The following is a 13,040-nucleotide window of genomic DNA, read 5'->3' as shown; positions in this document are numbered from 1 at the left end:
ACTGAGTCCTGTTGTGACCTAGTGTATGCGCAAAGCTACAACATAAGCTGTCTAATTAGGTAGTTACCACAGTGTTTCCCATAGAATAAGATTTGTTTTTGTGCTGGTAGTCAGGGTTGTTTAAGTCAGACTAAAGAAGCTTGTGGACCCAAGAAGACGGTTTCTTCTCAAGGACAAATTCGCCCCTGGAAAAAGCCCCTGTCAGTCAAAGCTGGTGTTCTTTGTTATCGGTAGAAGAAATAATATTTGAAATTGACGCCATAGCTGTGGAGAAAGTTATACAAACAGCTCGTGGTTTCTGCCATTCTACATTCCTATAACACCCAGTGTACATTGCGCCCCTCCCTCTGAAAGGAACGGCCTGATGAGAGACACTGGAGTGAAATACTACAGTTTACGCCACAGGCGATGGCTGAGAGCAGTACAGAATCCGAAACACGACGAGAATATACCGGTGGATCGTCTAAAAAATCTTCAGGTCTGCAGTCTTCATTTCAAACCTGACGATTTTGAACGAGACGTGACATCGGAGGCGGGCGTCCTAGATTGAGGAAGTGTAGTTTAGCAAGATTCCTGGCCTTTTCTGGGTTTTCCAGGGCCCATTGGAGAAGAAGATAGCATCCTCCAAAGGCACAGAAGGAAATTGCACTTTTTTCCCCGTACCATAATGGCATCAGCTCGCCATGATAGCATGATAGGACTGAGGTTGAAAATCAGCAAACTGGCCCTTTAAGTAACTTGGTCTTCCCATATCTTTATCCTGTCATCTTCTTTGTGGGGATACGACAACAATCCTGACTCCCACTCGCACAGAGATGCCTGCTAATTAGTGCTAACATATTAATAATATAATAATAGGTATTTACTCTGGAGCTGGAGCACATACTTCTTAGACGGTCTGTTGGTACAATTAACCGCAGCAAGCCATGTTATTAGAACGCTAAATGAATGAAAAAGGTTAATTCAGTGACTGAATTAGCTAAGGTGACACCTAGCAGCATCCAGCTTTCACTCAAAGCAGCCATGCACTTTTGTGCATAACTTTAAGTAATAATAAAGTATGTAGTTGCCATGCATAGAGACTTGAGCTACAGACCAAAACCACTTTTTTGTACCAGGGTGTAAACATGTTTTATTGTGCTGTTTAATATGAGGCCTCAAGCGGCCACTCGAGGAACTGAAGTTTCTGGTTAGCATGTTAGCTTCTTTTTCAGCCCCAGAGTTTGGCGCTTGGTTTACTAAACTGCACCTAAACTGTTTGTGGGAAACCAACACAATAACCTATATGATGGCTAGGTTAGCTTTTAAACCCAACAATGTAACAAGCAGAAATGATACCTTGCCGGTTAAAATCCACGTAGAGGTTTTGGTCCTTTCCGTGCTGTATTACCTGTGTTGTTCTGAAGCGCCTCGTAGGCCTGCATGGGGTCAGTGAAAGGTTAGGCGGCACGGCCAAACAAGCTGCAGGAGCCTTTATCTGCAGTCTGAAAGCCTCAGTGGGAGACAGGAGATGACACAATTATGTCCCACTTCTTCCTACTGCTTGTGGAGGTGCGGCATCACTTTCTGTGAAGGCCTGTGATTACGGGTTCAGGAACGAACCCCAGAAACAAACAGGCTACTGTGGAGACACCAATCCAGGGATGTTTGACTATTCTGGCAAATGATCGGCAAACAGCAACGGGTTCACAGTCATAAGGGTTTAATTGTTTCACACGCACCTATTTTAGCTACATTATTTTTTCACCTTTACGCAATTATTATATGTATTCTAGATACAACACACGAAATACTTTTTACTGCTAAGTCTATGATATCTCGCTCTTTCTCATGCACAAGTCTTTTCTTTGTCTGGTTCTTTTTTCACACTTAATAATCCTAATAAAAAGCATGGGAAAAATATAATTAAACTAGATATTTCCTCTGATTTCTCCCACACATGTGAGGTTTATTCATGGTGTGTCTTTGCTAATACACTGACTTAATTTTTACACATAAAAAACCCCATGAAATCTAACAGTTTTGCGGAGGGCAGAGAAAATAGAGGCCTCTGTCCTTTGTGTGAGGAAGTCCTCATTAGAGAGTTAAACCACACTCTTTGTGAGGAAATGTAGGATTTAAATAACAATAGCGATGCTAATGGGTCCATTTAGGGGCAGACAATGGGAACCTGTAGGATGTTAATGGGTCACTGAGACTGTGAATAGAAACATCACATGAGTCAGCACAAATATTTGGCCAGTGAATTATGGGATGCTGCGGTAAATGTATACTGGAAGTGACAACAAGATGATCTGATTTACTGTGCTGGAGTTTGAACTATTGACGCTGCTTGGATAGTCAGTCTGCATTTGATCAATCTATACCGTATAATCTAGTTTATTCTTGAAGAGTCTGTATTTAGAAAACTGTCCTTATGAGATAACACAAATAAAAGCTCATGGGGTTACTTGTTCCTGGGCATTATAAGGATGTTTGTAATACCCATGTGACATTAGGGGGAAAGGGAGAGTGGCTTGTTACCTCCTGCTGTGACACCATGGCTTAGTTAAATGAAGCCTGTTGCTTCATGGTGTTTATTCATACCTGAAAAGCACAAAGGCAGCCATTATCACATGAACGAGGTGTCTGCAGAGACGACAGCATGCTGAGGAAATGTCGTGGTTCAACCTGCTGTGCTCTTCAGTTAACCGCCAAACAAGTCCTAATGATACAGGAGAGGAGGATCATTTTATGTTTAAATTACCACCTTTCAGCAAATACCAAAATGTTGTGACACTTGAACTGATAATTTGTTTTAAAACCCCAAAACAAACATAAGAACTGGTTAAAAGACACACAAATATAGAAAACTATGTTAATTCAAGCAAAACTAGTTGACTCACTGAAGTTGTTTTACTTCAAAGCATTTTAAAAAGACAAACTCTATCTAAGCGTCACAATATTCCTTCAGAAACCAACCTTGTGCCTCTTTGTGGGATGCTAAGACATGAAATAATTCACTCCTTGTACGTTTCTCCGTACGAACGTTACAGTTGCAACCAATAACTGTATATAAAGATGGACGACGCATCTCCATCTGCTCTCATTGCACGAAATTGAAGCCAAAATACCCCCCATGATAGGCGCTGCCATCTTGCGATGGTGACGTCATTTGGAGCCAGAGAAGCGCAGTAGAGATCGGCGAGTGGAGTCGCCGTAGCCACTTCCGCTAACCAAAACACACACTTAACTGACCAAAAAAACCAGCAAGGATCCCGGTGTGTTTAACAGCAGAACAGCTTCTCTGTGTTGGTCTGAAGCAGACGTTCACAGATATGGAAACTTCAATGACTGTAGTGATTGTTTTAGTTACGCTTCCTCTCACCGTTCCTCCTCCACTCTGCTAATCTGGAACAGATCGGTTGCAGGAGCCGTGTTTGTCAACAGAGCTGTCAATCATCCTTTTTACAGCATCAAATAACTAATTAAAAATAAACTTGAAAAAATGAACACTTGGACGTAAATCAGCATGATAAGATTTGACATTTAAAGAGAACATTTATTTGGCGTGTATTTTGATCTTATAGTTTGACTCATGTCCCATCTGTTAACATGGAGGAGGCGGGCTTTATGACCTATACTGCAATGTTTTGGCTTCACTGTCATGTCAGTCATCTTTTTATACAGTCTGTTGCTCTGTCGCAATCCAGGGGCTGCAGCCTTTGAAGGCCGATTGCGTCACAACAGTGCGTCAAAGGCTGTCCCAATTCGAAGGCTCCATCAGATGTGGCCGACAAATGCTTCCCGCGTTTCCCGAGCTGCGAAGGATGAACCAGCGTATCCTGAGAGGCATTGTGCGCCAATTCAAACGAGATGGCGGGCTCTTGCGTGGCCAAATTTTTTTACTTTTAAATGTAAAAGTTTAAATCGAGTAGCTAGCATTACACATTTACAAAACGAAAGGGGCCTTGAAACAAGTTAATATATAAATAATAAATAAAAGGTTAATTTACTCAACGTTAGTTATGCTAGCTAGTTAACCCGCTAGCTACCTGTCTCTAGGCGACAGGAGCGGCGTTTGGTGACGCAAACAGGAAATGCTCCGTAGTTCAGACCGTCTCTTTTCAGCATCCTCCGTAGACCGCTTCCTTCGAAGGCCGCAGCCTCCTGGATTGGGACACAGTTTATGGTTGCAACCGTTAGGAAGTGGTACCTCACCAGAGTCGTTTCAAAATAAAAGCCTCTTTACTGAAAACAGAAAATTAGCGACAGAAGTGTAATGCAATAATTTATGTAGCTATCACCTCTCTAAAGTTAAACATATATTGGGTATATTTACACGTCTTTAGAACTTGATTTTCCTTCAGTATTTCAGCGATGTCACATATGATTAAAGATTTAACAAGAGTTAAACGCCTCATATACTTTAGTTAAAAACAGATTTTGATTTATTGTTAAACAATTATCTACAAAAATTGAATGACTACTCAACATCAGAGCTACCTTTGCGTCTGTATTATTTGTTGGCTCAATTCTGCGCACATACTCACCCTCAACAATGCAGAACCTTTATTTCAGATTGCTTCAACATGGTCCAGTGTGGTCCGGCCTAGAGAGGGCACTTATTATCCACTGAGGACTTTGCCACATTCATTTGAAGAGCGAACCCTTTCTCGTTATTAACAGACACACTAAACGATGGGCCCCCAAACAATACAGAACAGATCCCTTTATGCGCACAAGTGCTCAACGTTTCAGCAACTCCCTCTTCTTTTCAGATACCTGCACACAAGTGAAAGATGTGGGGGACACAAAGGATATTCTCAACTTTCCTTTTCTCCCCATTCGGTGAAACAGGCCCATTTTAAAGCTTTTATTTGTGCAAAGCCTCTCATTAACTCTGCTCATGCTGCCTCCCTCTGCTTGCCATCGCTTAAGTACTGGGTGTTGTAAAAAAGCTACCAATTAGTCCCTCATCAGCTCCAATTAGAGGAGACAAAGCCTGAGTAAAGATAACTCGATGAGAGGGAGAGGTGGAAGGGTGAGGGCTGTACGTGTGTGTTTTGTGTGCTTCTGCTTGTGTACATGTGTGTGTGTGTGTGTGTGTGTAAAGCCCAGAGCCGGCACAACATAGTTTGTAATAATTGAAGAACTTGTGGCCATTCAGTTTGACCCTCTGCAGCTACAGGTCCTTTCACTGTGCAGGCTCCTCAGCGGGCCCTTTTCTCAGGGGCCAAGTGTTGTTGTGCTGGGAAGACCGGCCCCCCAGGAGTCCCAGAAAAGGAGCCATTCAATCCTCTCTACCTGTTTGCAGCATGTAAAGCACTTAGAGCCAGCCCGATCTCTCATTATTGTCTCCTTCACTCTCAATACTTCCTTAAACTTAGGCTTCAACAAGGCCTTTTAGAGAGAGGGAGGGAGGGGGGGGGGCAGGGGATGTATGTTAAGGGGTTGCCTTTCGCCTCATTAGAATTGAATTTGCACTGTCTTGCAATTACGTTGAAGGGCAACAATGTATTTTTTTCATCATAATCTTCCCTGAATGGAGGTTTTTTGGGGCAGTTAATTTGCTGCCCACACTAACGCATTAATTAATGAATTGGGTAACACTAATTTTCTCTATGCTGCCTCTCTCTGTTTGTTTCCTCCATCGGTTTCCAACTGTTCTAATAAAATTACCTCATTAAGGCCTTTATCGCAGCACAGTAACTCACTCATTCATTTGGTATTAAACATTTTCTTTCCGAGGGGGCCGGGTGTGTGTGTGTGGCGGTTCCCACTCAGCGTAGCATCTTTTGTGGGTGGTTCTAAATAATGAGGGGGACAAACAGGGAGATATAATTAGGAACAAGGGGGCACTTCAGCAAATATCTGCAATCTTTTAAGGCTTGCCCTCATATGACGCTGATTAATTACTTCCAGAAGGGATTCAGGAGAGATATATCGCCAAGTTTTTTGTTGTCATTCTTTCGGTCTGTCTTCTCCTGGGCGAGATGACCTCAGCTTGTTAAAATAATGTGCACAGGAGTTTAATTTCGGCCCGCTTTAATCAAATGCAAATTATGACGTGTACCGTTTCCCTGAAAATAGGCTCATTGTCAAACAAATAAACAACATGTAAACAATGATGGAGGGTAAACCTTGGCAGGACTGAAAAAACAAAAGCAAATCTGTTTTTGTTTAAGATGAAACGGTGACATCATCGATAATCAAGATGATGCTTTTTAGCGTGCATGGATGTTGTTTAATAGTAACATTCCAAAACATGTTTAAAAAAGTTGTATTTGTTTTTCTTTAAAGAACAACATTTAAAAAAAGATTATCCACTCTGATTGAGACAAATTGAACGCATTCGGCTCGTCTCTTTCGGTTTATATCATCACCGGTGGCTGCCGAGCGTGTTGTCAAACATCTTTGGGAGGAAAGATGTCAAATATTGTTGCGTAAGGACGTCTAATTTCGGTCAACGGGTCTGAAAATAAACAAGAAAACACACATTACCCATGCTGAGTGAGCATCTCCACAGGGCTTTATTCATGATTGTGTTTTGTTTATCTTCATGAATTAAACTGCAAAGTTTAATGAGTTCACTGAACACTGTGTGCTGTGCATCATTCAGAGGGCTGGGATCACACAGTACGTACTGTTTGTGATTGGCAGATGACTGCCACCTAGTGGATACAGAGGGGAACTGAATAGCAGGGCACATTTTATAGTTTGGAGAAGTATTCATGTGCTTTACTTTAATAATGTAGCATTAATAACATGATAAAAATAATCTTTTATAAGGTAAAGTGTGTAAAAATTTAGAACAATAACACAAACATTTACTCAAAGTATCAAAAGTATTGTCATTATTATGCAGAATAGTCCATTTGAGAGAGTTACCCTATTATATAATAAGATTATTATAGATATAAAGTTCTCAGTTTCGCTCCATTTGGCGGCACCTGATGGCGATAAAAGGTAATTACGGCTGCACACTTCCCAGATAACCAGACGTCTACAGTTGGCTCCCTTTATCACATTTGTAACTCTTGATTTTCCTCGCTGACGGGGACTGTTGTCCTTCATCTGAGCGTCGAATTTGTTTCTTTTTCTTTGGAGTTTCCCTTATTTTTGAAGTTGTATCTGTAGTCATCAATCGTTTCTTTGTTGTTCAGCCATAGTAGATTACTGTTTACTCACAACACTTGCAGAGACCGGAAAAGCAGCCGCTTAGCTCCGCCTACCCTCTCTGGCAGACCAACCACTGCTGGCTGATGGAAAACGTGTCACTAACTTGGCGCCACTTGTGATTTTTTTTTGCGAAAGTCGCCACAGACACCCAGTCTGTAATACTGCAAATGCAAAGGCCTTAATCAGTGGGCCACAGGCTCAGTCATCATTGTGTTACCTCATTCAGTGATAATGACTTAGCATTTATTCAAATGAAAATCTTCGAGATTATCACTTTAGGATTGATATATCAACATTAACTTGAGCTGCATTTTAATATTGTAGCAGGTAATGATGGAGCTACTTTGTCGTACCAGTTTTATCAAAACTTGTGTCACTTTCTCAGCAGTCTTTAATTACATTATCTTTCTAAAATGTTAACAATAGATGTTTATAAATTTCAGAGGTTTAACACATTTTTCTCATCTCTTCATTCAAAACAAAACGATTTTGAATTTTATTGCTCGCTCTTGATATTAATAAAAACAAAAATGACATCCCCGTGTTTTCCTCATGCTCCAAAGATTACATCTGCAACTTCTCCACATCCAAATCAAGTGAAAAAAAAGAGGTGAAACAAAGAAGTTTATGATGAAACTTTGTTCAAAACCCAGCTGGAAGTCCACAACCTCATTCTCACCTCAGAGGCCAAACAGGTTCAGCCTCCTCCAGCTATGACTTCATGTGACTCAAAAGTCTTCAGGAAGAGTAGAGACCGTTTGACATTATACAGTAGTTTATGAGTGTAGTCAGGTTAATCATATGAGTTGGAATGTGACTCAAAATGTTTCCTGTCCCTAATTTGGATGTTGGACTAAAACTGTGAATCTTGCTTTAATGAAACATACTGTAATTTATCTTTCAGTGTTGAGAATCTCTTTGCAAAAGTACTTGATCATGTAAAGTGCCCTATAATTTTGTAAATGTCTTTGGGAAGGTCTCCCTCTAGTGGATCCCTCGAGTATCATCCACACAGCCATCCAACAGCTGAGTGCAGAAGGAGAAAGCCAGACTCTCACTCTCTTGTATGATTTGTTTGCAACAGAATAAAAGACTTTCATGGAGTAATGAGGAAAACAGCTTTCATAAGAGACTTGTTTAATGTGCTGTGAAGGACCCATATGTTTCTGAGAATATCAAAATAAAAAACATGCATTTGCACAGTCTCCTCATTTTGATAGAAAACACATATATCATACAAAAATAAACATCTGTGAGCAAAAGGCATGAAGATAATTCTGTTTAAAAATAGTTAAATAAAAAAGCAAACCACTTCAATATGTACACCCAGCGTTAAGGATTTATACCTCTTTAAGTGTTCCAGTCAAAGTCTGTTCTCTCTCGCGCTGGTTTTCTCTTCCTGCTCCTCTTTGACCCTCCACCTGTTCGAGCTGGAGGTTCCTTGTAGTCCTCACCTGAGCCTGAATCCAGGCCGTCCTGGTTGTCCCTCCAGCTGTCAGGGACTGCAGGAAAGTCCTCCCCCGGTGAGTGCATCGGTCGGCCGTACACTTTGCTCTGCAGGTCGGCGATGTCGTTGCGGATGTCTGCCATGAGCAGGAGCAGGAAATCGAAGGAGCCTGGAGGGCCCTGGGGGTCGAGTGCAAGAATAAATAACTATTAAATAAATGTAAAGTTTATTATGTTAAAAAATATTTGTGAACATATGATATTCTACTTTGTGAAGGAACTCTACACGTAATGGAAAAATACATGTATATTTATATTTTGTCAGAAGCCACAGAGGAGACAATCCAACAGAAGCCCGGCTGATCAATGGACTGTCGACACTGTTCACTTGCTACTGAGCTCCTTCTTCAGATTTGTTAGCATTAGCATCATCAGTGTTTATCTAAGGGGATCATGCTTACTCTGTGCTGCATACTATTTACTTTGTGTTTGACAGTATCCTTAACTGTGTCCCTAAATGTCCAGAGTCCGCAGTGGTCTGTTTTCCACTCATGCGTCAGTTGAACTATATTGTTCTGGATAATGGAAACAAGTTACAATAGTGTGGCATCAATATAGAATCTTACTGGTGGTCCAACAGGCCCAGGAGCTCCTCTATCCCCCTGGGGGAACAAAACAAATATTTAGCTTAGTTGAGTTACAGTGGGGCAAAAAGCATGAGAAGAATTCATATCATTATTATTAGGGAGAGTTGAGCTGGAGGAAGGCAGCAAACAGATAAAGAAACATATGAGATTAAAATCAAATCAGTTTTGTTTTTTTGGCCTCTTTCAGTTAAAGGAATAGACGGACATATTGGGAAATATGCTTAATGACTGGTTCATCCAGTGTGTGGCACTTGAGCTTAGCTTAGCATAAAGACTGGTAGCAGGGAGAGGCAGCTAACCTCTTCAAAGCTCAAAAATACGCCTGGGGGCACCTCTAATGCTCACTTATGAACATGTCTTATCCTGTTTATTTTACCCATGTGCAAACCTGAAATATAAACACACAACTTGTGGTTTTGTGTGGAATTACTGTAAAATTCGGCGTTTAAGACGCACCTTTTTTTCATCTAAAAAGTGGGCTGCGTCCTATATACCGGTGCAACCAATATACAAGTATAAAATGCAGAGAGAGGTATTGTGTTACGGTATTTTACCCAGAAGATGGTGCGATCCGGTTGTTAAAAGGCCAGTTCGGCAATTTTCAACCACAGTCCTATCATGCTATTATGGCGAGCTGATGCCATTATGGTAGAAAAAAATGCAATTTTGCTCTGTGTCTTTATCTGATGGAGGCCAGGGAGCTTGCTGAACTACACTTCCTCGATCTAGGACGCCCTCCTCCGATGTCATGTCTCGTTCAACATCGTCAGGTTTGAAATGCAGACTGCAGACCTGAAGATTTTTTAGACGATCCACCGGTATAGTCTCATCGTATTCCGGGTTCTGTACCGCTCTGAGACATTACCTGCAGCGAGACGGTAGTATTTCACTCCAGCATTTTCCAGGGGAGAATTGCTCCTTTAAGTGGTAATGTCACATCTCCGCATGAAACTGTTTCTGAGTCTAAGCTTCTATAACGTCTCCTATTTACAGTATGACACAGTGTTGTTGTCCTACCTGTTTTAAAGGAGGAAAATTAACTTGATTGTCGCTAACTCTTTGTCACGGACATGCACCGTCATGAGCGCCATTGCAGCCGCCACCCTCACAACAATCAACGTTACCGTAGGCTGCCAGCTACCGCTAGCTGCCGCACTGGTAGCTAGCAGGATTGCGAACTGGACATGGTGAAAACAGATGGTAGGCTGTAATTTGTATGTTAGTAATAGTTATAGTGTTGAAATAACTTATTTCCACTTTTTTTTTATCAATAAAAAATAATAGAAAGCCTTTTTCCCTCTGGGATCCCTTGCATTTTGCTTTATGCTAAGCTAAGCTAATTGAGTCCTTGCTCTAGCTTAATACAAACGTTAACAGAGAGACGTGAGACTAGTATCAGTATCATCACATTTTCAAAGCAATAACTGTATTTCCCAAAATGCAGACCTATTCCTGAAACAGCACTGTACGTAGAACACTTGATATTCTGTACATGTATCCTGACGGTGAAATATCATGGCAGCCTGTTGACTTACGGTAGCACACACACACACACACACACACACACACAATCTGACCTGACTACTGCGGTTGTTAGCCAGGCTCAGGGTCACAGTGGGGCTGTGAGTGTTTTGGCAGATGGTTTGGATTTGTTACTCAGAGAGACAGATTACCATCACCCTCCTATCTATCCACACAAACATCGCAGCTGTACTGAGAGAACACCGAGGCACTGTGTCAATAAAGCAGATGCACCTAAGTTGTTCCATACGTGATCCGCAAGCTAAGCAAACAGTGTTATGGCTATAACAAGATCCAAGAGCCAATACAAGACCAGGATCTCTTCAGCTGTTATACCTCAAACCTCTGACTGCCCATTCTTGAAGCACTATTGACCAAATTACCTTGAAGAATTCCTTAAAAGAAAATGCCATTTGGTATCAGGTCTGATAATATCTCCATGTCTGCCATATATTAGCTGCTCTAACTACCTTACCTGGCTGCTGTCAGTCTGAGACGACCCAGACATCCTACTTGTTCAAACAGCTTTAATGTCTCTCAGATTTGTTACTCATCTTTGTGCCACCATTGTTGCCAAGCTCTACCTTGTTTAATGAAAATAACCGCAAAACTATTAAATGGTTAATAGTTGGACCCAGCACCACCTCCTCCAGAACACGTACGTGCAGAAGCAGAATTGTCTGCAAACAGCCATGGCAAGATGGCATCGTATTTTTCCAACCTCAGCTGCTCCTCTTTTTAGAAATATTACAAAATAAGGAAAGGAGGTGCTCAAATCTTATCGAAGACAAAAAATGTGAAAGCACAAACAAATCTTGGTGTAATCAGTATTAGTAAAGTCTGCACTCTCCCTCCTTAATCTGAGCCTCTTTTGAAACACTTTGCCTTGGGCTTGTTCCACAGACACTCCAGTTAGCCTTTTGCCACTTGAAAGACGGTTACCAGTTCGCATTGGCCAATCCAAATGCACTACTCACAAAAAAAGAGAGGTATGCAGAGTCTTTACAACGATTATCAGAAAGAGGCTACTGGTATTCTACTTGAACAGACTAGATGCTGGCCTCAGCTCCTTGTGAATGAGGTCAAAGCTGACCCAGACTGCAGAAGGAACTTGCAGGTGAGAGAAATCCTGTCAAAGTTAATACCTCTTAACTCTCTAGTGATCCTCTGGTAGACTGATAATAAAGTCTGAATAAGCAGCACAAAAACAATTTGGATTGAGGTGCTAATATTTGTCTAATATTTCACAACAGAAGCTTAGAAATTTTGCAATTCACTGTTTGGTTTTAGTTTTTACTCTCTCAGCTTGTAGCAACTCGCAGTGATTGTATGATCTGCAGGGACAAAGTCAAGCTGAGGCTTTGAGGGAAAGATCTTTCAACATGTCACTGACAGATGAGCTCAATGTATCTAGTCTGGGATTTTAAATCTCTTGCACCAACTCTGGTATCCTTCCTTTGAGGAAAGCCACGTTCAGTTAGCCAAGAGTCAATTTCTGCATCAAAATTAAGACTCTGCTGCTCGGGAGGGAAATTTGTGGTCTCCTGCTCTATAGTCCGATCTTGCCTACAGTAGTTGCCCGTAACCGTAACATCCGGAATATAAGATGCTGTCTGTTTTGGCGATGCCACAAAGGGAACATTTTTCTATGGCTCTTTATTAAAAAAATGTGCATACAAGTGATTCAACACTATTTCAAAATGTTTAAAAAATGACAGCCTAACATCTGTTTTAGCCATTTTGAGTTTGCAATCCTGCTAGCTGCCGGTGCTGCATTTGAGCTCAGCCTATGGTAACGTTGATTATTGTGAGGTGGTGGCGTCACTGGCGATCATGACGGCGCATGTTAGTGACGAAGCTATAGCTAGATAATAGCGCCATCGTCTGGGTAAAATACTGTAACACAATTAATTACCTCTCTCTGCATTTAAAGGGCCAGTTCTCCGATTTTCAACCTCAAAGGAATGTAGAACGGGCGAAACCACGAGTTGTTTGTACAACTTTCTCTGCAGCTATGGCTGCAATTTCAAATATTATTGCTTCTATTGATTACAGAGAACTGAAATTTCTCCCTCAATACTGGTATATTGATTGTACCGGTATATAGGACGCAAACCACTTTTTAGATGAACAAAAAAAAAAAAAAAGTATGAAAAGTGCGTCTTATACACCGAATTTTATGGTAAATAAAAACATGGTTACATCGGTCCTCACCTTTAGGCCATCTCTTCCTGGTGCTCCTGGATGCCCCTTTTAAAATGAAAA

General features: G+C 41.3%; 1 protein-coding gene across 1 annotated transcript in view; it reads right to left on the bottom strand.

Annotated features, from left to right (window-relative positions):
* Positions 1–8,312: 8,312 nt before the first annotated feature.
* ccbe1 (collagen and calcium binding EGF domains 1) overlaps positions 8,313–13,040 on the bottom strand; it is a 34,980-nt gene continuing 30,252 nt past the window's right edge. Inside the window, exons 9-11 of the mRNA XM_069673741.1 lie at positions 12,990–13,025; positions 9,234–9,269; positions 8,313–8,787 (exon numbers count right to left, since the gene is read on the bottom strand). Coding sequence (XP_069529842.1) covers positions 8,512–8,787; positions 9,234–9,269; positions 12,990–13,025 — 348 coding nt within the window. The 3' untranslated portion in view covers positions 8,313–8,511. The remainder of the gene's footprint in view (positions 8,788–9,233; positions 9,270–12,989; positions 13,026–13,040) is intronic.

The sequence above is a fragment of the Semicossyphus pulcher genome, unplaced genomic scaffold (genome assembly GCF_022749685.1).
Source record: "Semicossyphus pulcher isolate SPU_LCO1_2020_fin unplaced genomic scaffold, fSemPul1.0.p SCAF_22, whole genome shotgun sequence".
Classification (NCBI taxonomy): domain Eukaryota; kingdom Metazoa; phylum Chordata; class Actinopteri; order Labriformes; family Labridae; genus Semicossyphus; species Semicossyphus pulcher.
This window is presented reverse-complemented; position numbering and strand designations above follow the sequence as displayed.